At 44.4% G+C, this 27,215-nt stretch overlaps 1 protein-coding gene across 3 annotated transcripts in view; it reads left to right on the top strand.

The window, feature by feature from the left end:
* The window catches only part of SIM2 (SIM bHLH transcription factor 2), an 84,561-nt gene that overhangs the window by 41,188 nt on the left and 16,158 nt on the right, over positions 1-27,215 (top strand). For all 3 annotated transcript variants that reach the window (XM_083171733.1, XM_083171732.1, XM_083171734.1), the window contains exons 3-8: positions 854-943; positions 13,677-13,785; positions 22,366-22,451; positions 24,798-24,997; positions 26,596-26,702; positions 27,061-27,208. In XM_083171733.1, the coding sequence (XP_083027859.1) occupies positions 854-943; positions 13,677-13,785; positions 22,366-22,451; positions 24,798-24,997; positions 26,596-26,702; positions 27,061-27,208 (740 nt within the window). The remainder of the gene's footprint in view (positions 1-853; positions 944-13,676; positions 13,786-22,365; positions 22,452-24,797; positions 24,998-26,595; positions 26,703-27,060; positions 27,209-27,215) is intronic.

The following is a 27,215-nucleotide window of genomic DNA, read 5'->3' as shown; positions in this document are numbered from 1 at the left end:
TAGGGAAGGCTGCTTGTATGCTACATACTCTTCTAGGGAAGTTTGGACACCATATACTTTAATTAAACAAACGTGTTTAACCAAAGAAAATAACTAACAACAAGTCAGACAGCAACAGCATGCTATGGATGAGTGCACACCAGCACTCATGTGCTGCCTTCTCTCCTGTCAGCGGTTGCCACAAGCAGGGCTGCCAATAGGGGGTGCTATGGGTACAGCTGTTCCGGGCCCTGGCCTCTGGAAGGGCCCGGGCAGCTCATTTTGCCCACCGTAACACCCCGACTGCCTGCACTGTGCTCAGTGTGCTGAACAAAGCAGGTCCCGGAGCGCAGGTTTATTCAACCCAGTCAGAGCTCATGTACCTGCAGACAATCAGAGTGGCTGCCGGTATGCAAGCTCTGATTGGCTTTCCAGTCGGTGCTGCATTTTAATTGGCCACCGGCATCCTGAAGTTGAAGAAGCCTGTGCTCCGAGACCTCCGTGCTATAGCTTAGTGGAAGAGGAGATGGGGGAGCAGGAACCGGGTTATGGTAAGTCAAGTGAGGAGGGGGGCCCAGACTAGAAATGAGTCCCAGGCCCCAAAATTCCTGATGGCAGCCCTGGCCACTAGGGGGTATAATGAGAGCGGTCAGCTCCCGACTTGAGAAGTTACAGCAAATCACTGTGATTACAGTACATCATTTAGTGGCACCCCCGGCAGAATCTGAAGAATCCTTGAGATTAGGAGGTCAATGTTTTTTTTTGCAACAGAAAATTTGGGACTGAATTGGGAGCCTCCTGCAGGATGCGGGAGGGTAGACAACTAAGCTGTTTTATACATTTAAGTTAAAATTAGTTATTTTCTTTCCCACAGACTTTAGATGGATTTGTTTTCGTTGTGGCTTCAGATGGAAAAATAATGTACATCTCCGAGACAGCTTCTGTGCATCTGGGATTATCACAGGTATGTTGCGCACTTCAAGCAGTGACCTATTCACCATAAATGCAGTTGTTCAGTCAGGAGTTAAAGGGATGGGGAATGGGGTGGAACTGAGTTCCATCACCTGAATTAGTTTCCCCTCCACCCCAACCCTGCACAGTTATATCATCAGAAAAACCCATCCCAGCGGCCTCCGTCCCCGGCATATGTGATGCAATGCCGTCACCGCTGCTGAAGTGAAGGAGGGCCACTAAGAGAAGCAGGCTCTGTGCATGCTGAAGACAAGAGGAGAGGGGGCTGGAGGAGCACAGAGAAGCGGGGAAACAGGGCATGCAGCTGCTGGAGTGACATTTATTGAATAAGGGGCATTACTGTGGGCATTATTTGTATAAGTGGCATTTTTGTTGGCCTTATGTGTAAGGGGCAATACTACTGTGGGGATCTTGTATAAGTGACACTATGGTGTGGCATTATTGGTATGCAATTTGGGCCCAATTTCACCCGATTCCTTCAGTTTGCACCAAGAAATCGGGGGAAATCTGCCCAAATCGCATATTTATTGCATCCGATCCAATGCACTGTCCTGTGCACATCTGAATGGAGTCAGATGTCGGACTGGCTGCACATAAGTTAAGTCCTATGTGCAGCCCATCAGCAGCACACCATGGGTGCATTTTAGCACCGCAATGTGTCACATCCGATGTGGTCTGCTGGCACACTCCTATCTGCAGAGTGGCAAAGCACCAGGCAGCAGAGGGGAAGTGGGCAGGAGATTTAAAAAAAAAAAACATACAAAAGAATGGCCGGCTGCTAAATCATTTCAATTGGTTATTTTGAATTCCCCCGCTCCCCGGGAGTACATGCCATAAATTATTCGCATACGATATCGCATGAAAAAAAAAAAAGAACATTAAGTGCCAAAGCATAAGTTAGCCCTCCCGGGGAGCTCAAGGGAAATTGGGTCTGACTTGTCGGGATAGTGTATTGGGGCCTTTAGAATCAGGCCCCGTGTAATTTGCCATGACCTGTAGATTCACTGCATATTCTTCATGATATAACAAATGTCAGGGAAAGAGACATATTCCAGATGATGATTTACCCGGAATCTTGTGTATACTCAAAATGTCATTTCAATTGTTTGTCCTAAAATTTATTGTCTTGTGAGAAACTTCAGAAATATTTCTCGGTGCGGCCATTCTTGCTGCCCAGTTATCTGCCTGAAATCCATACGTATGGAATCGACATGATTCTGGAGAATATGTGGCTACATTTAAAGGGGGAAATTTACTAAGATGAATTCCTGAAAAAAAAAATCATATTTTCATAGGAAAATGCGATTTATTTTGGCGTAAACGTATTTTTGGCATTTACTATGGCAAAAATACGATATTTCGTATTCATATTTGTATTTACAAATACGAATGAATACACCATCGATAGAATATGACGGGAATCACCATTCAAAAGAATGGTGATTCCTGATTTACTAAGTGGCCGTATTGAAAATACGGCCGCTAATTGGCGTAAAACAGCCGTGAATGGCCAAGCAAATACGCCAGGAAAATACACTTTATTTTCCTGTCATATTTGGCAGAAGCCTGCACGGATCTGACTGATCCGTGCAGGCTTCAGTGTAAAAAAAATAGAATAATAAATAAATAAAACGGCGTGGGGTCCCCCCCACAGCTGTAACCAGCACCAGGCTGAAAGAGCCGGGGCTGGTAATAAAAAAATCAGGAAACCCGGCAAATAGGGGTTCCCCGATTTTTTTAAACCGGCTCCAGGGGAGGGGCTGGTTCCCAAAATACGGGGGACAAAATGACTAGGGGTCCCCCGTATTTTAAGAACCAGACCCAGGCCCAACCAGCCAGCAGGATAATGTCACAGCCGGGGGACACCTGCTATATACGGCCAAAACATTCACCCTACCGACCAGTCAGCCTAGCCAGGGGCCCTGGGGGAGTGGGGACCCCCCAATAAAGGGGTCCCCCCCTCCAGGACTTACCTGACCAGGCTGAAGCCCAGGCTGTGACCCTGGGCTGTGGTCTCCGGGCTGATGAACTGGTGTAAAAAAAAGAATAAATGATTGTTTAATACTGTGGAACTATGAGTCCCAGGAAGCCTCCCCCGCATGCTGGGACTTGGAGAACCACAAGTCCCAGCATGCGGGGCATTAAATGGCCCGCTGGCACTTGTAGTTCCACAGTATTAAAAATAGTAAAATAAACACACACACTGACACACGAAAAATAAAACTATAATACATCCAAAGCCCATACATACTGATACTTACCTATCTTGAGCCCGTACGTAGGTCCCTGGGTCCGGGGCTCCTGGGTCCGGGGCCTTGGTTCCTAGGTCCGGGGCTGCAGAGTCCAGGGTCCTGGGCTGGTTTAAAAAAATTTTTTTTACACATTGCAGCCTGCACGGATCTGACCGCTAATACGAATCAATACGACATCGGAGGTTTACAAAGCAGTCGTATTTGAATGCTTTGTAAATTACCCTCCGGAACAGGAATTTGCATATGGCCGAAACAGCCGTATGCAGTCGTATTCATTCGTATTAAGAATACGAATACGATATATCGTATTCGTATTCTTAGTAAATTTCCCCAAAAGCGTCAACAAGGCAAAGCCATCTTTATAACTGAATGCCACTTTAAACTTTCCAGAATCACATTGGTCCTTTCACCTCGAAACCCATTACATATCACTGCTGTGAGGCAATATCTGGGAACATTTCCTATAGTGAACACATTTTAGTAGCATATAATATGTTATTACAGTCTGTTATCAATAGTATTATTGGCCAAGCAGATAACCAACTGCAGATGAAATAAATGTACTAAAAATTATTGTTATGATATTTTTTGTATTTAATTTTTTGTACCTATTTTGTATTTCATGATACCTTTATGGGCTGTGAGTTTAGCACATTTATGCCTTACCAGGATCCCAGTTTCTTGAAGCAGCTGCTGATTCCTCACTACCCAGCTTGCTTACAGGAACCTGTAGATGAAGGACCATGAGCGCTACCTAGAACCTCCCTTATTTCATTTGGATGTTGAGTTCATGAGCTTTTAAGCTCATGCTCTCTGGAAAGCACTACCTTGGACAGTTCAAGAGGCAACCAACCAGAAAACCTTTACAAACTCAAGACTTACCTGTTTACTCATGCATTTCATTAATGTCTCTTTAGTTGTCCCATTTTCCCCTATTGCACATGCTGTAATGGTGACCTTACACGGGTTGCTCTGTACAATCCCTGAGCACCAAGAATTTTGAGGAATTATCAAATCAGGCTTTGTAAGAATCATTTTGAGCAACATGATAACAGTGTGCATCTGGGCCCTCTCATCAAGTTCTAGGGTCAGCAGATGACCTCACTCATGACTCTACACCATTCATCAAGTGACAGATTTTTCCTCCGTGACAGATCCAACAAACTTAGAATATGATCTGGCATGATGGGGTTCCATCCTGCACAGTGGTTGGCCAATTTGGTCACGAGAGACCGGTCTGGCCAATCGGCAACCAAACTTTCATATTGAGAGATGGACTTTCACCATATTTTGTGTCTGTTGCTCCGATAAAGTCAAGAAATGGTCTTTCCTTTATTCTGTCTGGGCTCACTCACCTGTCAAATACAATAAATAAGGATCTACCAGGAGAAATTGTGTTGACATACCCTTCCCAACCTTTCTTGTAATCCGTGATGCCACTCAGCTTCATATGTCAGTTCCCGCGGTGCTATTGAGTCCGCCCCAGTCCGCAAGCTCAGTAGCGGACACCTATGGCCTGCTCCAGAAGGCGTCAGGCCTTGGGGATTTACCAGGTTTAAATACATCAATCTTTTATTTAAAAAAATATAATAATAGTTTAAAAAAAAACCTTAAGGCAAAAAGTTATAACTGGTAGAAATAAAGGAACCTGGAATATCAGAAGCCTTTGCCAAGAACGTCACATCTGGAAGAGATTCTGTGTCTGAATTGCAATCTCTGAACCCCCCAGAGCCCTGATAATAATAGAGATCAGACGAGCAATAAGCGTATTCCTATCTGCACAGCCTTTACTGCTTGGGGAAGGATGCTGTGTAATAGGTCTGGCAATTTGTCATGTTTGCTAAGACCTCCTGTCTTTACAAGAAGGATTCTTATATTTCATAATTCTTCTGTGCTGACAGCGCAAAGGTATTCCATTTGTGTGCTTGAAGAACAGATAAGGAAACGTCAGGTTTATTGGATGAATCTGACTTTCTAGAACCCAGAGGACTAAGAAAATCTCATAAATATGTACAATATGTGAACAAGTCTATAAAATCATCTCTGCTAATAAAACCTGGACTATGTCATGCTGTAATGAGGCTGTGAAACACAGTAAATATACATGGCCAATGTGCATTAGGAGGAACATGGATGGTATATATGGGCCGATAGGACCACCTACTATTCAGCAACTCAGAAAAGTTTCCAGAGTTTGCCTATGGGAAGATGGGAACCAACTCCTTCTTCGGATGACGCTGGTTCCCAGAGTAAATTCTAGAGTAATTAAGCCACCCCAACCTGCGGCAAGTTGGATACCGGCCCCTGGTGATAAACAGGCCACATAGACCTGTAGACCTTTAACTGGAAAATCCACCAATAGTGCCTCTTACAGCATCTATATGAGAGAACCACAGGGTCCGGAAGACTTAGACAGAACTTTATGTTCAACATTTCGAAGGGCCTCTGACCTAGTGGTTCTAAAAAATAAAAACACTTCTCTGCAGCATTTTATGCCTCATATTAGTAAACTGGTTAACATTGGTGGAAATTTACGAAGATAGAACGGGTATGAATACACGGATTCGTACACATTCAATGTGATATATGCCCAGTAAATCAGCTCTTGTTAATTTACTATTAGCTGGATTTGTCTGGTTTGCCGTATTATATACATCCAGGTCAGCCGAATCCGGGTTCAAACCAAGCCTGTAACTACACAGGTAGGAGCTGATTGGCCGGTGATAAAAACCAGGCACTTTATCACTTCACCGGGTTTAATAAATCTTCCCCTGAGACTTCATCATTATGAAGTATTTAAAATGGTGACATACCAATGTTTTGGCTTAGAAGCCCCCTTTGTCAAGGTGAACCTTAACAAACATGCCCTGAAGCGTTGGTACGTCACCATTTTAAATACTCAATAATGATCAAGTCTCTCAGTCAGATCCGGCAGAACCTAATAAGTGTGGTATGCACAGTAGGGGACGGGGGAGCAAGCAAAAGAGACGTTCCCCTCGCTGCCCGTAGTTCCCCTCTGCTGGCTACTTTGATCCCCACCACAGTGCCTGCTGCCCAGATCCCTGGTGTCGTGCCGGCTACCTCAATCGCACCGCTCCAGCCTCCAAGAGATGAATGAGAGACTGTTCCAGTAGTAGCCATCATATTGTGTAACAGTGGCCATCTCCCTGCATGAAGCTTAAACACTGCAGGCCAGAATGTATTCAGCTTCATCCCTGATGAAAGAGCCAACCTAACCCCAGTCAATATAAATATCTAACGGTGTGTAGTATAATGTGTAAGGGGCATTGCGGAGTGTGGCATAACATGTCATGGGCATTATGGCATAATATGAAATGGGCATTACAGTGTGTGGCATAATGTGTAATACAGTAGGCATTGTAGCGTATGGCATAATATATAATGAGCTTTACAGCGTGTGACAATGTGTTATAGGCATTACAGTGTTTGGCATAATATTTAATAGGCATTACGGTTTGCGATATAATAGGTAGTGGGCATTATGGTGTGGCATAATGTGTAATAGGCATTATGGTGTGTGGCATAATGTGTAACGGGAATTACAGTGTCAATTATTGCCGCGCGCACTACCCCTGATTTTACTGTGCGTGTCTGGGAGGAGGAGGAGGGGGGGGGGGGTACCGAATACTTTTCTGGCACGGGGCACCAAAATGTCTAGATACAGCATTGCTTTGCATATTATGAGTATAAGAGGCACTACTAATATGTGCAGTATACACCCTTTCTTTCAGAGTGTGATTTTGACAAGCACTATCTCTTTGTAAAGTATCGGGGGCACAAATTTATAGTATGCAGGAGGGCGCTGAACACCCTAGCACTGGCCCTGATTATGGTTATGGCCAGCGGTCAGGCTGTATTTAGAGTGTAGTGTCCCATGTTTGTACATGGTGTAATAAATGTTGTAGTGCCCTATGTCTGTATAGGGTGTAATAAATGTTGTAGTGCCCTATGTCTGTATAGGGTGTAATAGATGTATTATGGCCAGTGTTCACGTCATGTTGGGGTGTAGTGTCCTATGTCTGTATAGAGTGTAATAGATGTATTATGGCCAGTGTTCACGTCATGTTGGGGTGTAGTGTCCTATGTCTGTATAGGGTGTAATAGACATATTATGGCCAGCAGTCAGGACATGTTGGGGTGTAGTGTCCTATGTCTGTATAGGGTGTAATAGATGTATTATGGCCAGTGGTCAGGACATGTTGGGGTGTAGTGTCCTATGTCTGTATAGGGTGTAATAGATGTATTATGGTCAGTAGTCAGGACATGTTGGGGTGTAGTGTCCTATGTCTGTATAGGGTGTAATAGATGTATTATGGCCAGTGGTCAGGACATGTTGGGGGTGTAGTATCCTATGTCTGTATAGGGTGTAATAGATATATTATGGCCAGCGGTCAGGACATGTTGGGGTGTAGTGTCCTATGTCTGTATATGGTGTAATAGACATATTATGGCCAGCAGTCAGGACATGTTGGGGTGTAGTGTCCTATGCCTGTATAGGGTGTAATAGATGTATTATGGTCAGTGGTCAGGACATGTTGGGGTGTAGTGTCATATGCCTGTATAGGGTGTACTAGATGTATTATGGCCAGTGTTCACGTCATGTTGGGGTGTAGTGTCCTATGCCTGTATAGGGTGTACTAGATGTATTATGGCCAGTGGTCAGGACATGTTGTGGTGTAGTGTCCTATGTCAGTATAGGGTGTAATAGATGTATTACGGCCACTTGGCCAGTGGTCAGGACATGTTGGGGGTGCAGTGTCCTATGTCTGTATAGGGTGTAATAGATGTATTATGGCCAGTGGTCAGGACATGTTGGGGTGTAGTGTCCTATGCCTGTATAGAGTGTAATAGATGTATCATGGCCAGTGGTCAGTACATGTTGGGGGTGTAGTGTCCCATGTCTGTATAGGGTGTAATAGATGTATTATGGCCAGTGGTCAGGACATGTTGGGGGTGTAGTGTCCTATGTCTGTATAGGGTGTAATAGATGTATTATGGCCAGCGGTCAGGACATGTTGGGGTGTAGTGTCCTATGTCTGTATAGGGTGTAATAGATGTATTATGGCCAGCGGTCAGGACATGTTGGGGTGTAGTGTCCTATGTCTGTATAGGGTGTAAAAGATGTATTATGGCCAGCGGTCAGGACATGTTGGGGTGTAGTGTCCTATGCCTGTATAGGGTGTAATAGATGTGTTATGGCCAGCGGTCAGGACATGTTGGGGTGTAGTGTCCTATGTCTGTATAGGGTGTAATAGATATATTATGGACAGTGGTCAGGACATGTTGGGGGTGTAGTGTCCTATGTCTCTATTGGGTGTCATAGATGTATTATGGCCAGTGGTCAGGACATGTTGGGGTGTAGTGTCCTATGTCTGTATAGGGAGTAATAGATGGATCATGGTCAGTGGTCAGGACATGTTGGGGTGTAGTGTCCTATGTCTGTATAGGGTGTAATATATGTATTATGGCCAGTGGTCAGGACATGTTGGGGTGTAGTGTCCTATGTCTGTATAGGGTGTAATAAATGTATTATTGGCAGCAGTCAGGACATGTTGGGGGTGTAGTGTCCTATGTCTGTACAGGGTGTAATAGATGTTTTATGGCCAGCAGTCAGGACATGTTGGGGGTGTAGTGTCCTATGTCTGTACAGGGTGTAATAGATGTTTTATGGCCAGCAGTCAGGACATGTTGGGGTGTAGTGTCCTATGTCTGTATAGGGTGTAATAGATGTATTACGGCCACTTGGCCAGTGGTCAGGACATGTTGGGGGTGTAGTGTCCTATGTCTGTATAGGGTGTAATAGATGTATTATGGCCAGTGGTCAGGACATGTTGGGGTGTAGTGTCCTATGCCTGTATAGAGTGTAATAGATGTATCATGGCCAGCGGTCAGTACATGTTGGGGGTGTAGTGTCCCATGTCTGTATAGGGTGTAATAGATGTATTATGGCCAGCGTTCAGGACATGTTGGGGGGGTTTAGTGTCCTATGTCTGTATAGGGTGTAGTAGATGTATTATGGCCGGTGGTCAGGACATGTTGGAGGTGTAGTGTCCTATGTCTGTATAGGGTGTAATAGATGTAATATGGCCAGTGGTCAGGACATGTTGGGGGTGTACTGTCCTATGTCTGTATAGGGTGTAATAGATGTATTATGGCCAGTGGTCAGGACATGTTGGGGGTGTACTGTCCTATGTCTGTATAGGGTGTAATAGATGTATTATGGTCGGTGGTCAGGACATGTTGGGGTGTAGTGTCCTATGTCTGTATAGGGTGTAATAGATGTATTATGGCCAGCGGTCAGGACATGTTGGGGTGTAGTGTCCTATATCTGTATAGGGTGTAATAGATGTATTATGGTCAGCGGTCAGGACATGTTGGGGTGTAGTGTCCGATGTCTGTATAGGGTGTGATAGATGTATTATGGCCAGCGGTCAGGACATGTTTGGGGTGTAGTGTCCTATATCTGTATAGGGTATAATAGATGTATTATGGCCAGCGGTCAGGACATGTTGGAGTGTAGTGTCCTATGTCTGTATAGGGTGTAATAGATGTATTATGGCCAGTGGTCAGGACATGTTGGAGGTGTAGTGTCCTATGTCTGTATAGGGTGTAATAGATGTATTATGGTCAGCGGTCAGGACATGTTGGGGTGTAGTTTCCTGTGTCTGTATAGGGTGTAATAGATGTATTATGGCCAGTGGTCAGGACATGTTGGGGTGTAGTGTCCTATGTCTGTATAGGGTGTAATAGATGTATTATGGTCAGCGGTCAGGACATGTTGGGGTGTAGTGTCCTATGTCTGTATAGGGTGTAATAGATGTATTATGGCCAGCGGTCAGGACATGTTGGGGGTGTAGTGTCCTATGTCTGTATAGGGTGTAATAGATGTATTATGCCCACTGGTCAGGACATGTTGGGGTGTAGTGTCCTATGTCTGTATAGGGTGTAATAGGTGTATTATGGCCAGCGGTCAGGACATGTTGGGGTGTAGTGTCCTATGTCTGTATAGGGTGTAATAGATGTATTATGGCCAGTGGTCAGGTCATGTTGGGGATGTAGTGTCCTATGTCTGTATAGGGTGTAATAGATGTATTATGGCCAGTGGTCAGGACATGTTGGGGTGTAGTGTCCTATGTCTATATAGGGTGTAATAGATGTATTATGGCCGGTGGTCAGGACATGTTGGGGTGTAGTGTCCTATGTCTGTATAGGGTGTAATAGATGTATTATGGCCAGTGGGCAGGACATGTTGGGGTGTAGTGTCCTATGTCTGTATAGGGTGTAATAGATGTATTATGGCCGGCGGTCAGGACATGTTGGTGTGTAGTGTCCTATGTCTGTATATGGTGTAATAGACATATTATGGCCAGCAGTCAGGACATGTTGGGGTGTAGTGTCCTATGCCTGTATAGGGTGTAATAGATATATTATGGTCAGTGGTCAGGACATGTTGGGGTGTAGTGTCATATGCCTGTATAGGGTGTACTAGATGTATTATGGCCAGTGTTCACGTCATGTTGGGGTGTAGTGTCCTATGCCTGTATAGGGTGTACTAGATGTATTATGGCCAGTGGTCAGGACATGTTGTGGTGTAGTGTCCTATGTCAGTATAGGGTGTAATAGATGTATTACGGCCACTTGGCCAGTGGTCAGGACATGTTGGGGGTGCAGTGTCCTATGTCTGTATAGGGTGTAATAGATGTATTATGGCCAGTGGTCAGGACATGTTGGGGTGTAGTGTCCTATGCCTGTATAGAGTGTAATAGATGTATCATGGCCAGTGGTCAGGACATGTTGGGGGTGTAGTGTCCTATGTCTGTATAGGGTGTAATAGATGTATTATGGCCAGTGGTCAGGACATGTTGGGGGTGTAGTGTCCTATGTCTGTATAGGGTGTAATAGATGTATTATGGCCAGCGGTCAGGACATGTTGGGGGTGTAGTGTCCTATGTCTGTATAGGGTGTAATAGATGTATTATGGCCAGCGGTCAGGACATGTTGGGGGTGTAGTGTCCTATGTCTGTATAGGGTGTAATAGATGTATTATGGCCAGCGGTCAGGACATGTTGGGGTGTAGTGTCCTATGCCTGTATAGGGTGTAATAGATGTGTTATGGCCAGCGGTCAGGACATTTTGGGGTGTAGTGTCCTATGTCTGTATAGGGTGTAATAGATATATTATGGACAGTGGTCAGGACATGTTGGGGGTGTAGTGTCCTATGTCTCTATTGGGTGTTATAGATGTATTATGGCCAGTGGTCAGGACATGTTGGGGTGTAGTGTCCTATGTCTGTATAGGGAGTAATAGATGGATCATGGTCAGTGGTCAGGACATGTTGGGGTGTAGTGTCCTATGTCTGTATAGGGTGTAATATATGTATTATGGCCAGTGGTCAGGACATGTTGGGGGTGTAGTGTCCTATGTCTGTATAGGGTGTAATAAATGTATTATTAGCAGCAGTCAGGACATGTTGGGGGTGTAGTGTCCTATGTCTGCATAGGGTGTAATAGATGTATTATGGCCAGCAGTCAGGACATGTTGGGGTGTAGTGTCCTATGTCTGTATAGGGTGCAATAGATGTATTATGGCCAGCGGTCAGGACATGTTGGGGTGTAGTGTCCTATGTCTGTATAGGGTGTAATAGATGTATTATGGCCAGCGTTCAGGACATGTTGGGGGGTGTAGTGTCCTATGTCTGTATAGGGTGTAATAGATGTATTATGGCCGGTGGTCAGGACATGTTGGAGGTGTAGTGTCCTATGTCTGTATAGGGTGTAATAGATGTAATATGGCCAGTGGTCAGGACATGTTGGGGGTGTACTGTCCTATGTCTTTATAGGGTGTAATAGATGTATTATGGCCAGCGGTCAGGACATGTTGGTGTGTAGTGTCCTATGTCTGTATAGGGTGTAATAGATGTATTATGGCCAGCGGTCACGACATGTTGGTGTGTAGTTTCCTGTGTCTGTATAGGGTGTAATAGATGTATTATGGCCAGCGGTCAGGACATGTTGGGGGTGTAGTGTCCTATGTCTGTATAGGGTGTAATAGATGTATTATGGCCAGTGGTCAGGACATGTTGGGGTGTAGTGTCCTATGTCTGTATAGGGTGTAATAGGTGTATTATGGCCAGCGGTCAGGACATGTTGGGGTGTAGTGTCCTATGTCTGTATAGGGTGTAATAGATGTATTATGGCCAGTGGTCAGGTCATGTTGGGGATGTAGTGTCCTATGTCTGTATAGGGTGTAATAGATGTATTATGGCCAGTGGGCAGGACATGTTGGGGTGTAGTGTCCTATGTCTGTATAGGGTGTAATAGATGTATTATGGCCAGTGGTCAGGACATGTTGGTGTGTAGTGTCCTATGTCTGTATAGGGTGTAATAGATGTATTATGGCCAGTGGTCAGGACATGTTGGGGATGTAGTGTCCTATGTCTGTATAGGGTGTAGTAGATGTATTTTGGCCAGTGGTCAGGTCATGTTGAGGATGTAGTGTCCTATGTCTGTATAGGGTGTAATAGATGTATTATGGCCAGTGGTCAGGACATGTTGGGGATGTAGTGTCCTATGTCTGTATAGGGTGTAATAGATGTATTATGGCCAGTGGTCAGGTCATGTTGGGGATGTAGTGTCCTATGTCTGTATAGGGTGTAATAGATGTATTATGGCCAGTGGGCAGGACATGTTGGGGGTGTAGTGTCCTATTTCTGTATAGGGTGTAATAGATGTATTATGGCCAGTGGTCAGGACGTGTTGGGGTGTAGTGTCCTATGTCTGTATAGGGTGCTGAGGAATAAAATCAGGTGTAGTTTTGCAGAGATATAGGGCGGGATATATTAATATACATCGCCGCCCTTCGCCTGGTAGCCGCCGCGATGCTGCCGCATATGTACTAACATATGCGGCTAGCATCGGGTTGCGGTGACGGAGACCCCCGCAATACCTTTGATGTGGTCTGCGGGGGTCTCCGTCACCTCCCGGCGGCTGCCAGCGTCCCCCTGCGTCTCCTTCTCCCCCCTGAATCCGGATGTACTCCCGGCTGTAACACCTGCAGGGGGAGGAGATCAGGAGGACGGGAGGGGGCGGGGGCGTGCCGACGGCGGACGGTGGGTGGCGATAGAAGCCCATATGCTTCTATAGGGTATCGCCACCCTCTGGATGGCGAGACCCTGCCAAGCGAAAACGGGGCGACGGGTAATGGTAAATAGGAAAATGCGGTAAAACCCCCGTTTTACCGCATTTTCCCTTTAGTACATCCTGCCCATAGGCCATCAGCACAGGCTTTTTAGTACGTGAAGCTGTACAAACTATGGGTATGGGAAGGGTATGGACATATAAATCAGAGAAGAGGCACATATAGTAATTGCCTCTAGCTATTGCTTCACAGTTGTAGTAATGGAAACAGTATGTCCTGGGTTACCTATGATCACCATTTATTTTCTCCTGGCAGGTGGAACTCACCGGGAATAGCATTTATGAGTATATCCATCCTTCGGATCATGATGAGATGACTGCAGTACTGACCGCTCACCAGCCCCTACACCCGCACTTACTCCAAGGTAAGGTTCTTACTCAGCGCTTGTATTAGAGTGTTTATAACATCGCGGGATACCCAGATACTGAGCATTATGTCATCTAGATGGTTCATTCTTTATATTGTATGTATGTGTTAGTTTAGTATTCGGCTTCTTCTGTCTTTCTCTCTAAAGCTGGCCATACATCAGGACGACCTGATACGACAGGTCGTATGCAGGTCATCCTGCGGTTGAAAGAGCAATCGCATGTACTTAAAAGCTCATACAATCGCTCGTTTGACCGTATTGAGATCCAATGGATGAGACGTGCAGCAGGTCTCATCAAACTCACTACCCGGGGTAGTGCACATTGTGAAAAACGTGGCACGACCAGTCGAGATTGGGCGGTTGGGTCCAATGCTGTTTTGGGTATGTAGGTCTCCTAACCAGGCTGACTTTTTGGTTGAGAGGTCTACAGGATCCCTCCCAATTGAGTCCAATGTGTGTAAGGGGCTGGTATTATTATTATTATTATTATTATTATTTTATTTATAAGGCGCCACACGTGTTTCGCAGCGCCGTACAAAGGAACAATACAGGGAGACAAAGCTTGGCATAACATTGAATAAATAACAAAAATACAGTACAAATAAAGAGCGCCACAGTTCAGTACACATTACAGCTTAAATGTAAGTAGTGAGGACTCAATCAACATACAACTAGAGGCTTGATGCCAATGATGGAGATGAGTATGCGGACAAAGATGGTCACTGAGTGTTGGAGTATAGGAGAGCTGTGAGTGAAATGTGAAGAGAAGTGGGCTTTGACAACAGGAGGGAAGAGGGCTCTGCTCGGAGGAGCTTACAATCTAGTAGGAAGGGGAGACAGACAGATTACAAGAGGTGCAAGCGAGTGGGTGGTGGTTAGATAGCAGGATGTACAGGCAAGGGGTCAGATAACCAGCTTGTTTATACAGTGTAAGGGTACGCTTTGATGAATAGGTGAGTTTTCAGTGCCCGTTTAGAGCGGCGGGAGAGGAAGATAAGCCTGGCTGCAGCATTGTGGACAGATTGGAGAGGAGCCAGTTGGGATGTCCTATCCGTGTTTGTGTGAGTTTGTTTCCACAGTCCAAAAAATATAATTACAGGGTATTGTCTTTGGCCGCAGTGGTGTACCCTAAGAATTATATCTAGATCACACCCATAAAACGCTGGGTGTTCCCATATGAAAATAGTCCAGCCCGCTGTCCCATGCCCCTCCATGCCCCCCCGCCTGCACACTTGGATGTGTGCGCCCTATATAAATGAAAAATAATAATTATAATTTAGACATAATTTATGTCATTAGAAACATAAACATAACAATGTTCCATAGTCACACACCGTCTTACTACTATATACTATGATTAATCCCGTGGCTGGCACTAACAAAATGGCCGCCCCCATGCTTCCCTCATAGAACCATTCCTAGCTTCAGCCTTCAGTCTTTTTTTTTATAAATGTGTCTCAGCATCTCCATCAGCACGAAATACTAAATATGGTAGAAATTACCATTATGAAAAGTGTAAACCAACAGGGAAATAAAACACAGGAATAGACGCAATGAGGCCTTTTCATTATCAAAGGCTGCGACAAGGCCCAAAGACTCCAGTTTCTCAGGTGGAGTATTAGAAACAGCTGCTTGTGCTCATGGGTAATGTGATAGAAATTATTCCTGATCTCTCCATCCTCTCTCAGTTCAGGAATCCAATCTGCCTGTGTCACACTATTCATTCTGCTCAAGACAGACTTTTATACCCAATACTTAACTATTTTAACTGCGGCCGGTTCCACCACAAGAAAGAAACGGAGTTCCCTCTGGTTCAGCTCCCTCCAGTTCATATAACTGTGTCTGAGCGTTTCAGTAATATCGGGGGTCCTTCGCATGGGGTATTTATTTCACCATGGGAACTGAGAAGGTCGCAACGTTAGGTCATTTTAGATGAGATGTAGGTTTTCTTGCCAGGGAATTCTAAGGTACACAAAAGCAACAATTCACTGCAAAGTTGTCCAAAAATATTACAATATTATTACATTTATGGCAATTTTTTATTTCTTTATTGTAGCCTTATCTGTGTTTTCTAACTTTACAGAGGCCTAGTGTAATTAGTTTATATTTAATAAGGGGGGGGATGCTCAGATTGGGTGGACATTTTTTATTATTGATACTCAACATGTATGTGCGTGCACCAATGTGATGACATAATTGTTATGACTCCATTTTATTTACTAGATCGAGGGTAGGCGAATTATGGTCTATGGCTGCTGCTGAGACACTACACATTCCAACATGCTTAGGGCATACTAAAACTGTGGCAAGGCATGTTGGGATTCAAGTGTGCAGCTATAGCAGGTGCATGGGGCTCTTCAGGGCTCAGCACTTTCATCAACACCCAATCACAGTCACACTACTCTGTCTCTCTCTGCCCTCACTGATGCTGGGAGAAGGCGTGGCTGCAGGGCGGGGATATCCCAGCAGCCCAGCCACTCCTCCTCCCAGCAGTCATTGATTGACTACCGAGAGACGGAACCTGACGGGACCAGGGTGGTTCCTAATCTTTGAATCCACTTTTCTGTTTAGTGTGTGAATTTTTCAACAAAATCGATGGAGTGTTATGTTTGTGTTATAAAAAGGAGGTCATTTTACTGATAGAACCATCACTTGCGCCCATCCCCCTAAGACTGGTGTAATGCACAAACCTTTGTCACTGCTTTCTACTCTTTTAAAAAAAAAAATTAAAGACTTTGTCACCCCTTCGATATTTGTTAAATCGTCATCCAATACATTTTGTATTGGAAGACGATTTAACAAATATCGGGGGTGGGGGGGGGGGGGTGACAAAGTCTTTACAAATTTAGATAGGTAGCTGATCACTGATTCTCTGCCCCACAAGGTATTTAGTGAGTCCAGTTTAAAGGCCCCCTTACACTTGTTGGATTTTGGCCCGATTTCACCCGATTACGACGAATCTGGGGGAAATAGGGCTGAAATCAGACATCCGATCTGACGCACGGTCCTGTGCGCATATGGATCGGACCCAGAGATGAAACGTGCATGATCTCCGTGTCGGAACTCCTCCCTGCAGCAGGGATCGCATGCCCCTCCCCCAGGCGGCTGGAGGGAGATTGTATGCAACTTTTTCAAGGGGAGAAGTCGCATAGTGTATGGGCACCTTAAGCTTAGGCCCTAAATGTGCCCATTATCCGCACACGAGTCTCCCGTAGAGACCCTGCAGTGATGTACACATCTATGTAAATGGAAGCAACTCACCCACAAACTGGATCACTCATATTTTCCAACCCCAGATGTTGGCATAAGCCATTAACATAAGTGAGTTCAGTTCACATTTCTGGCTCCAGAATATATAACTGGGGTCTGGCAGAGGTGTTATTCCACGTCGCGTGGTTCTACTCCGCCACATAGAGTAATGATGACGGTGAGGGCTTCTGAATACGCCGCGGTATTGGATAGGCCGGAATGAGGGTTGTCTAGAAATATCAGCCTAATCCCCTATCAGCACATTCACGAAAATGTACTTTACAAGGAATAACATTGTTATAATGAGGCACCAGGGTGTAATCCTGTTATCCCGGCGGGAGGTGCTGATCTGCTAGAATGCAGCCGGCCTCATGGTGAAGGGTCTGTACAAATCCCACAATGCCCGGCCAAGGGCCTGATGTAACCCTTCAGGTAGGTGTGCGCTGCAGGTAATTGTGACTTAAGGTGCCGATACACGGTGCGATGATCGCACCCGTTATGTGCTAGATCGCATCGCAACGCATGCGTTTCGCATGCAACTTGAGTGTGATGCGATGCGATCCGCAGGCAGTACAAAAAGTATGTGCAGCACATACTTTTTGTACTGTGCGATGTGATGCCTGCGGGAGTGGGAATTGCATCACATTGAATTGCACAGTGCTAGCACACCGTGTATGGGCACCTTTAGATTCCTAATGTCTCTTGTTGCCACAGCTATGCCAGGGGGTGATTTTATGTTCCCACTTCAGGTTAATCCATTGTGATTATATCGGAAAGTCGAAGCATGGTTACTAGCGCATCTATAATGGGCACAAGATGTGTGATGCCCCTGGGTCTAGAGGGGCCCACACACCGCACACTCTGCACCCATGTAATTATACTCACCTCTCCGTCGCTATCGCCCAGCAATTAAGATCCTGCATGCTGGATAATCTATAATCGCCGGTCAGGGCCAGTGCTGTGTGCTGAGCGATCTGAGCAATCTAGCATTGCTCAGCAAAATCTCTATGTGTGTGGGCCTCATTAGTCAACGACCAATACACTAACAAACATCGGCGTAATATGAATGTAATTTTCTCTTTACTGCTTTACAGTTTGTTGTGCGTTATAAGGAATTGGAAACATGAGGGGAATGTAATAGGATGAGAGATTCAGAAAGTGAGAGATTTGGTAAGAAATCTCCAGTTTTGTTTAAAGCGGCAATCATTTACACGGCAAAGCCAGTTTGATGTTGAAGTGTAAATGATTGCCGCTTTAAAACAACTGGAGACTTCTTACCAAATCTCTCACTTTCTGAATCTCTCATCCTATTTATTACGTCTCACCCTTCATGTTTGTACAAGTCATTAATAAAGTCTAGCTAAACTATGACACTGTCACCGATGTCACATGGCGAATCCCGAGTGTTTTACAGCCAGCGGCAAGAGAAAATAAAGGAATTGCCCTCAGGTTCCCCTGTTTGCTGTCACTATTTACTCAAACAATATTTCCTTAGTTGAAGCCCTATGATCACTCTGAAGTTCTTACAGCTTCCCACAAGGGAATTCCAGGGGGCAAGTGCATAATGCCTTCTGTAGTCACGTGATCATGCCTCACCATGCCCTCCCCACAAGATATTTTCAGTTCGGGTGGCCTATTCTATGAGAGACTGTCTAGAACTCTAGAAGTTCTAGAAGACTAGCCAAGTATGGATTGCAGGCTAACTGGTGACATCATAGGTGCCAAAAGGGGAAGAGATCTTGTGGGGGCTAATTACCAAAGCCCAGCGGGAGGGGACTGACCTTGCAGGTCAGCTACTAAGGAGGACATTGGCCCACTTTGCTGAGCTGCTGAGGGGGACAGCCCCCATGTGTCAGCCTAGTTCCGGTTTATACTGTAGGTCGTTTGAATGGTCGGCACAGGAGGAGGTCGACATCAGTTTTTCTACGTGGGCTACAATTGGGAATGGTTAAGTGGAGAGCAAAGTACCAGCATTACACTAATTGGGGGTCCATGTCAACTTTGACAAAAAAAAAACGATGAAAACTCAAGTCGACCTTTTGTATGTGTCAACATTTTGCATGTCGACATTGTTCCCATATGTACCGGGCTAGTTGCCTGTTGACCATTCATGGCCGAACTACTGACTGTCAACCTAGATACTGTCAACACTTTGAGCCACATCCATGTCTGTCTGAGTCACTTCACAACTCTGGGAAACCTAGTTTAACAATTTTTGAGAACACATGGCCACGCCTCCCCTTATTTGGACACGCCCCCTCTGTACCTGGGCCCATGGATGCTTTCAGCTGCCCTGGGTGATATTGCCACAAAATGGCCGCCTCTTTTAAGGTCCCCACTTATACGACAAGCACTGAGGGATGTATTTACTGAGATGGGCGTTCTATTTCAGATGGGCAACCAATCAGAATCTACTTATTTATTTAGCACCTTCTAGGTGATAATAGATAGCACCTGATTGTTGCCCATAGCAACATCCCATCTGAAATAGAACTCCCATCTTATTAAATAAACCCCAGAGTGAATGCTTGAAAATTAGTCCAATTTGCCAATTGTCCATCTCTGTCATGTGTCTCAGTGTTGTCACGGGTTCCTAGAGACCACTAAAATGGCCGCCGTGTTTATTTTGTCTTTAGCAGACCAGGAAGACTTTAAAGAGCTCAAAATTCTTGCAAATATTTGCATCTTTGCTATAAATACACATTTGTAGGTTTGTACAAGAGAGAAAAGCAATTCTGAAAATAGCTTTTACCAGAAGTGGCCCTTGGTGTGAGAGTAAATCCCGCAGCCGCTGTGTGTAATGAGTTAGCAGCTTGGGCCACCGCTGGGACATGACTATTATTTCAACATTAACCTACATTTTAAAAAAAGAACATTGAATGTGACAAGGTAAATGGATACCCCATTATTTACTGAGAGGCCAGCAATTATCTCAAGTCTGTCAGCAAAATTATTCTTAAGCCTGAAGCTTAAAACCCTCCGAGATCTTGTGTAGCTGGCACTAAATGGGGATCTCGGCGTAACATAATGCACAAGTAACTTCACCACTATTGCAGTGTGTGAGCATATTACAGCAAGCAGCGTTTAGGATTCTGAATTAAGTGTCTTCAATTGTAAAACAATAGCTGAGTACTTATACATAAGTATATATAACCATATCGAATGGTTTTCCCCCTATTCGCAGCCACGAGTAAGACTAGACGTATTTGGCGCTGCGATGGGCGTGGGGAGATGGAGGCTGCTGCTGACATCAGCGGTACTCCCTCCCAACGGACCGGCGCCGCCTGCGTTTTCCGGCCACTCCTAGAAGACACCGGCGGGCCACCCACAAACAGTCGCCATCTGTCAATTACCTAGCGAATGTCCAGCAATGCCTAGCCATTTCTGGCTTCATTCATAGGGGGACCCCACGCACGAAACTGCGTACCGTGCGCATGCTTGGTCGTTTGATAATTCTTCGGACTGCAAAGTTCCCCCTGATTCTTGTCTGAATCAGGCCCAATATTGTTAGCACTTTACGAAAACCCCCAAAAAGATGATATTCATTTAAATTCAAAATGGCCTCCATTGAATGATGTATTCGGTCGCATTTTCCCTTTAGTATGTCCCACACACAATGACAAAAAGCACATGGTAAAGATGGGCTTGGCCAAAAGAGCTTACAATCTGAGAGACAAGGGGATGCATATAATCGCACAGGCACGGGACATGGCCTCTTCATGTGATTAGGCTCCGCCCTGTCATGGATCTGCAGGAGGAACTTCCTAGTGGCAGGATAGTTAGATCATTCTGGAGGATAAGATATGAAAAATATGTATATCATGGTTATGGGTATAATATGGGTATAATATGTATATCATGGTTATGGGTATAATATGGGTAGAATATGTATATCATGGTTATAGGTATAATATGGGTATAATATGTATATCATGGTTATGGGTATAATATGTATATAATGGTTATGGGTATAATATGTATATCATGGTTATGGGTATAATATGGGTATAATATGTATATCATGGTTATGGGTAGAATATGTATATCATGGTTATGGGTATAATATGGGTAGAATATGTATATCATGGTTATGGGTATAATATGTATATCATGGTTATGGGTATAATAAGGGTATAATATGTATATCATGGTTATGGGTATAATATGGGTATAATATGTATATCATGGTTATGGGTATAATATGGGTATAATATGTATATCATGGTTATGGGTATAATATGGGTACAATATGTATATCATGGTTATAGGTATAATATGGGTAGAATATGTATATCATGGTTATGGGTATAATATGGGTATAATATGTATATCATGGTTATGGGTATAATATGGGTAGAATATGTATATCATGGTTATAGGTATAATATGTATATCATGGTTATGGGTATAATATGTATATCATGGTTATGGGTATAATATGTATATCAGGGTTATGGGTATAATATGGGTATAATATGTATATCATGGTTATGGGTATAATATGGGTATAATATGTATATCATGGTTATGGGCATAATATGTATATCATGGTTATGGGTATAATATGGGTATAATATGTATATCATGGTTATGGGTATAATATGGGTACAATATGTATATCATGGTTATAGGTATAATATGGGTAGAATATGTATATCATGGTTATGGGTATAATATGTATATCATGGCTATGGGCTAATTGTTGGCTACAGAAAGTCGTTGATTATGGCAGCACTTATGGAGAGGGTTTGGTTCTGCACCTGATTGTTTATGACTCCTGGGAAAGTAGCAGGTAATGTTGGCAGATCTGTTTGACTGTGCCAGCTGCATGTGGACCTCCTCACTCCGACACACATAAGTCAGTAGCGTAGGTCCTACCTGTACTCCTATCATTTCAATACCTGCACTTATCAATCTTGTTAGTGTTACCTCAGTAAGGTGGGCAAGCAGGAAGTGGTACAGCCGCACGAGGGTGGATCAATAAGTACCCGTGTTTGAAGACAGGTGGCGCTGCTGAGGAAAGTTGGAATCACTATGGTGTACTGCCATCTTGCAAACAACGCCATACCACATTTCAGATTGATTCATAGGTTAGTTTTTTTCCACCACGACAATGCACCAGCTCCCTCATCCGGAACTGTTGCGGCCAAATTGCATGATATGTATGATTTTTGGTCGCTCTCTTACACATCTGACGAGGTAGATGATAATAAAGGTGTAAATGCACCGGGATCACCCTCTCCCTGGTCATATGTAGGTGTATGATGTGTCACGATGCATAACGTGGGAATACCAGTTAATGTTAATGCATTTATTGTTCTCTTACAGAATATGAAATAGAGAGGTCGTTTTTTTTACGGATGAAATGTGTTCTGGCAAAAAGAAACGCTGGCCTGACATGCAGCGGATACAAGGTGACCAGCATGGGACGGGAGGGATTACTTTCTGTGTGCAAGAATATGGGTAACAGGGTATGAGTGAGTTGGTCTGGGCTGCCCGATCCAGTGCCTGGCATCTACTGCAGACATTATGGCAATAAACCAGGGTTGCCAACCCTCCCGGAATGGCCAGGAGGATCCCGAAAATCGGGTCCCCCTCCCGGCCCCCCGGAAAGGTGGGCAACCCTCCCAGATTCTGGCGGTCCCCTCCACCCTCCTCATGTACCTGGTGGCGGAAGCTTTAAATTGCCGCGATTCGCGGCTTTTCGGTGGGAGGGGCGGGGCTATATATGCAAATTGCGCATATTTAACACCACCCCCTCATCGGAGATCCGCATATTGCGGTATTTGCATTACTGGGGGCAGGGACTGATGATGTCTCCATCAGGCCCCGCCCCCCAGAAGTGATGTTGACAGTCTCCTCTCCGGGGTTCTGCCGGAGAGGAGATTGTAAAAGTCGGCAACCCTGCAATAAACGGGAGACCAGCTCAGAGACAGGCATGGTATAATCAGATAAGGGCATTGATTGGCCGGTCAGGGGGCGATAAATACAGATGACCAGCAGTGCTGATGCAGGCTTCCCGGTGGAGGCAATTCTAATAAAAATCAGGTAGTACCATTACTGCCACCCTCTCCAACCCTAACCCTCTCATACCACAGCCTAACTCTATCCCTATCCGATAGTGCCAAAACCTCTCCATACATATAATTTGGATGTCAGCAGTTGGGATTCCGGGGGCTGGCATTCTATTCAATTTCGACATTCCAGCATCGGTCTCCTAGCGATAGTCAGAATGCCGCCATCGGTATTGTGACGGCCAGCATCCCTTCCGCCGGTAGGCAACCTTACATATGCGTGTACGCTTGGGGGGAAGTGGACGGGCAGCTGACATCCGGTGATGTAATGGCCTGTGCAGACGATAAACAGCAATCATTTAAAAGACAACAGCAGGTTGGTTTTGTATTTTAAATGATTGCCGATTTAAAAATACTGGCAGAACCGTCGGGACCCTGGTAGGCGATGACTTTAGCCCATTAGAATGCTTCAGTATTTGCCCTTGAACTTCTTGTCTTTAAGTTGTTTAGTATAAAGTGCTCTTGGTCACTGCTATGAGCCACGATGACGTTGTGATATACGTTATTTACACCATTCCACTTGTTAATAAAAGAAGTGAAAAAAAAAAATACATTAAATGTAATTTGTTTTTTTAACCAAATATGTACCACAATTAACGTAAATAATAACTATGATGGTATCAAATGCAATAACAGCAACCAAAATGTAAAACTTTAGCAAAGTGAATACCAGACTTATACTACTATGCAGGGTCACGACTGTTGGGCTGGCCTGGACAGCTGTGACTCTATCCCGCGCTCGGCCGGCTCGACAATGATTTGGAAGGCAGGATTCAATGTCCCATCTGCCGAGCACCGAGAAGGGGGCGTGGCTGCGCGAAGCGGTCGGAAATTCCTGGACAATCTCAGCAGAATGTGCCCAACTGCTTGTGAAGTCGGGCATGCTCTGCAGAGATCCCTGTTCAATGCTGTCGGGGAATATCCCCCTTTATCCGGTCAATGGACCTACAATGTCTAGATGGACCATGTTACGGGGACACTGTGCACATGTTCAGTGTCCACGGGGACCCCTGTGACATTCGGCACCAGAAAAACATGAAAAACCTCATATCGGCCATGTGACCGTTCGCCCATGCTCACGCCGCGAAAACGCCGGTGTATAACTTCCGTTACTGTCGATCTAGATGCGCTCGATTATGTTAAGGCGTCAATCCGCTGTACCATAACCTCTGATACATAGAGGTACATTTACTAACGCTTCTAAAAATGAAAATAAGTGATGTTGCCCATAACAACCAATCAGATTTCATCCATCAAGTCTCTATTGAATCCTTGAAAATGAAAGACATAATCTGATTGGTTGCTATGGGCAACATAACCTCGTTTCATTTTTAGAACATTTAGTAAACGTACCGCATAGGTTGAATCAAACCTTCTAAAGGAGTCAGGGCGAGCAGTTGCCAATAGCAACCAATCATCCATTTATTAAGTTTTAAAAAAATGTAGAAGTGTTTGGTTGCTATGGGCATATCTCCCAACCATCTTGATAACCATGGGAACAGCAGCATTGAATAGGCATAGACCACTATTTCCCCTGTCGGAAATAAAGATTGAATAACCCCCAATAGTCTTTCCTACGTGTCCCTGTCTGCGCAATGGGTAGAACAGACTCTGGTCATATAGTCCTTGTGTCATGGTTGGTATGTACAGTGTATATGTGATATATGTTTTATCTTTGTGTGACAGGTGATTCACTGCAGTGGGTATCTGAAAATAAGGCAGTATATGCTGGACATTTCCTTATATGACTCCTGCTATCAAATTGTAGGGCTAGTGGCTGTGGGTCAGTCCTTACCCCCGAGCGCCATCACAGAGATCAAACTCCACAGTAACATGTTTATGTTCAGAGCCAGTCTGGACCTCAAACTCATTTTCCTGGACTCAAGGTAAGCAGCCATATGTACTAAGAAATGCATGACAACGGTTATCAAACAAGCTTTCCTGGCATGAACTTAATGATAAAATACCATGGTAATGAGTCTGTGAAAAACATGGCAATAACAGATGTTAATTAAAGGAATAGAATTGCAGAGACGAATGAATAGGCACTGTATTTTTATGTTGTATTGTCCATTAAATAATGCTTACATCAACCTGACATTGCAATCCTATTTAATTTAATATAACAACATCACAGTCTTAAAACCATTTGCATGGTGAAACGGTCGTCGGCGTACTGCACCGTGTGCACGGTGTTCAGATAATGCAGTGGTTCCCAACCTCGGTCCTCAAGGACCCCCAACGGTGCACATTTTCCAGGTCTCCACACATAATCACAGGTGAAATAATTAGCTCCACCTGTGATGTTTTAAAATGTGTCAGTGAATAATGAGTGCACCTGTGCACCTGCCGGGTGACCTGGAAAACATGCACTGCTGGGGGTCCTTGAGGACCAAAGTGAGTGGCAAATGCAGGATTTTTAGAGGGGGGGCTTCCAAATGTAATCCAAAATCTCCCACTCTGCATTGGAGTGAGAACGGGAATCTGGGGGAATGGTAAAACCCCTAAAAATGTATCTTTTTATACACTGGATACTGAATGGAATACAGTATTAATATTTAACACTACAGCTGGTCTATGGTATAGGCTATTTAAAACATTTAAATAAAATAAGTGGTTAGGAAAAGGTTAAACATATCATAATAAATAAATACACAAACATAGAACCAGTACTTCACTTTCGAAGCTCACAATCTCCCACCTCATGTTAAGGCTCCTGTCTCTTCCTCATGGCAGCTGCTCTCCATTGCGATGTTTGAGGGCTCAAATCCACACATACAGTAAATGTGCTAGAAGAAGCTGGTACACTGGGCATGTGCAGCAGCTCTGCTCTGTCCCTTACACTGCATGATGTGGTGGCAGCTCTATTGATCATATTATATACCAGCTATTGTTGTCATATTTTAAGGCACTTGCCTATGGGGGTTGAGAACCACTGAGATAATGCATCCTCAAAAGGAGCAGGAACTTGTCCTACACTGATGAGGCTTATTTCTTTCTATCCACTTCTAAGGAGAATTCGGTTTTTAGAAATACACTTACTTGGCATATCATTTTATTTTTATTTAAAATATAAAAGTTTGGTTTGGAGACTTGCTATTTTTAATCATTTGATTCTTTTGAATGACTATTACGTCCACATGGTAGAAATTATTTGCGTTTGTGTATTTTATAACTTGCAGCGGATGCCGCTCCAACATCCAGTGGTTTTGCTAATTTGTTTTTTACGATCACTCATAATTTTATGAACCCACCGCATCCAATAAATGTAATCAGTTCTTGGCTTTCAGGCATCGTGTACAACCCTCAGAGTTTTGTTCTCTTGGAATAAAAAGGAGATACGAATATGTTTTATTGTTGTACAGAAGATCCAAAATAGAGTTGACTCCATCCAAAGTGTCCAGATGTTGTACGCTGTAATGCAGGGATCAATGGGAAACACATCTATAAAAATAATACTCATTACTCATTCTGTTCTGTGCAGAGTAGCTGAATTAACTGGTTACGAACCTCAAGATCTCATCGAGAAAACGCTCTACCACCACGTCCACGGCTGCGATGTTTTCCACCTGAGATACGCCCACCACCTTTGTAAGTGCAAACATTATACACAGAACACTCACATAGGGATATATGTACTAAGTCAATCAGACTGTGTCTATCATTTCATCCTAGAAAATGATAGACATAACGGTGAAATGAAACAATAAATGTGAAAGCATGCTTGCCAATTGTTTGATGTTCCATGGATGGAAAGAAGGCAGTGGACATTGTGTGGGTTTGCTGAGTTGACATTTGTCTCTTCCACCCTCAACTCAAATCCAAGAATGACATCATCACTCACAGGGGTGGCGATTTCTTGGTCATTGCACCCTACATCATATTTTTTGCTGTGTACGTTCATATTGTTGATGCATTATAACGACTGGTGTCTCGTTTCTTTTTTGAGTGCTGGTAAAAGGTCAGGTCACCACGAAGTACTACCGGCTGCTCTCCAAACACGGGGGATGGGTCTGGATCCAGAGTTACGCCACAATCGTCCACAACAGTCGCTCCTCCAGGCCTCACTGTATAGTGAGCGTGAACTATGTACTCACGTAAGTG

This window comes from Crinia signifera, chromosome 2 (genome assembly GCF_055691185.1).
Source record: "Crinia signifera chromosome 2, ASM5569118v1, whole genome shotgun sequence".
NCBI lineage: Eukaryota > Metazoa > Chordata > Amphibia > Anura > Myobatrachidae > Crinia > Crinia signifera.
Note: the sequence above shows the minus strand (reverse complement) of the source record. Positions and strands in the feature narration are given on the sequence as shown.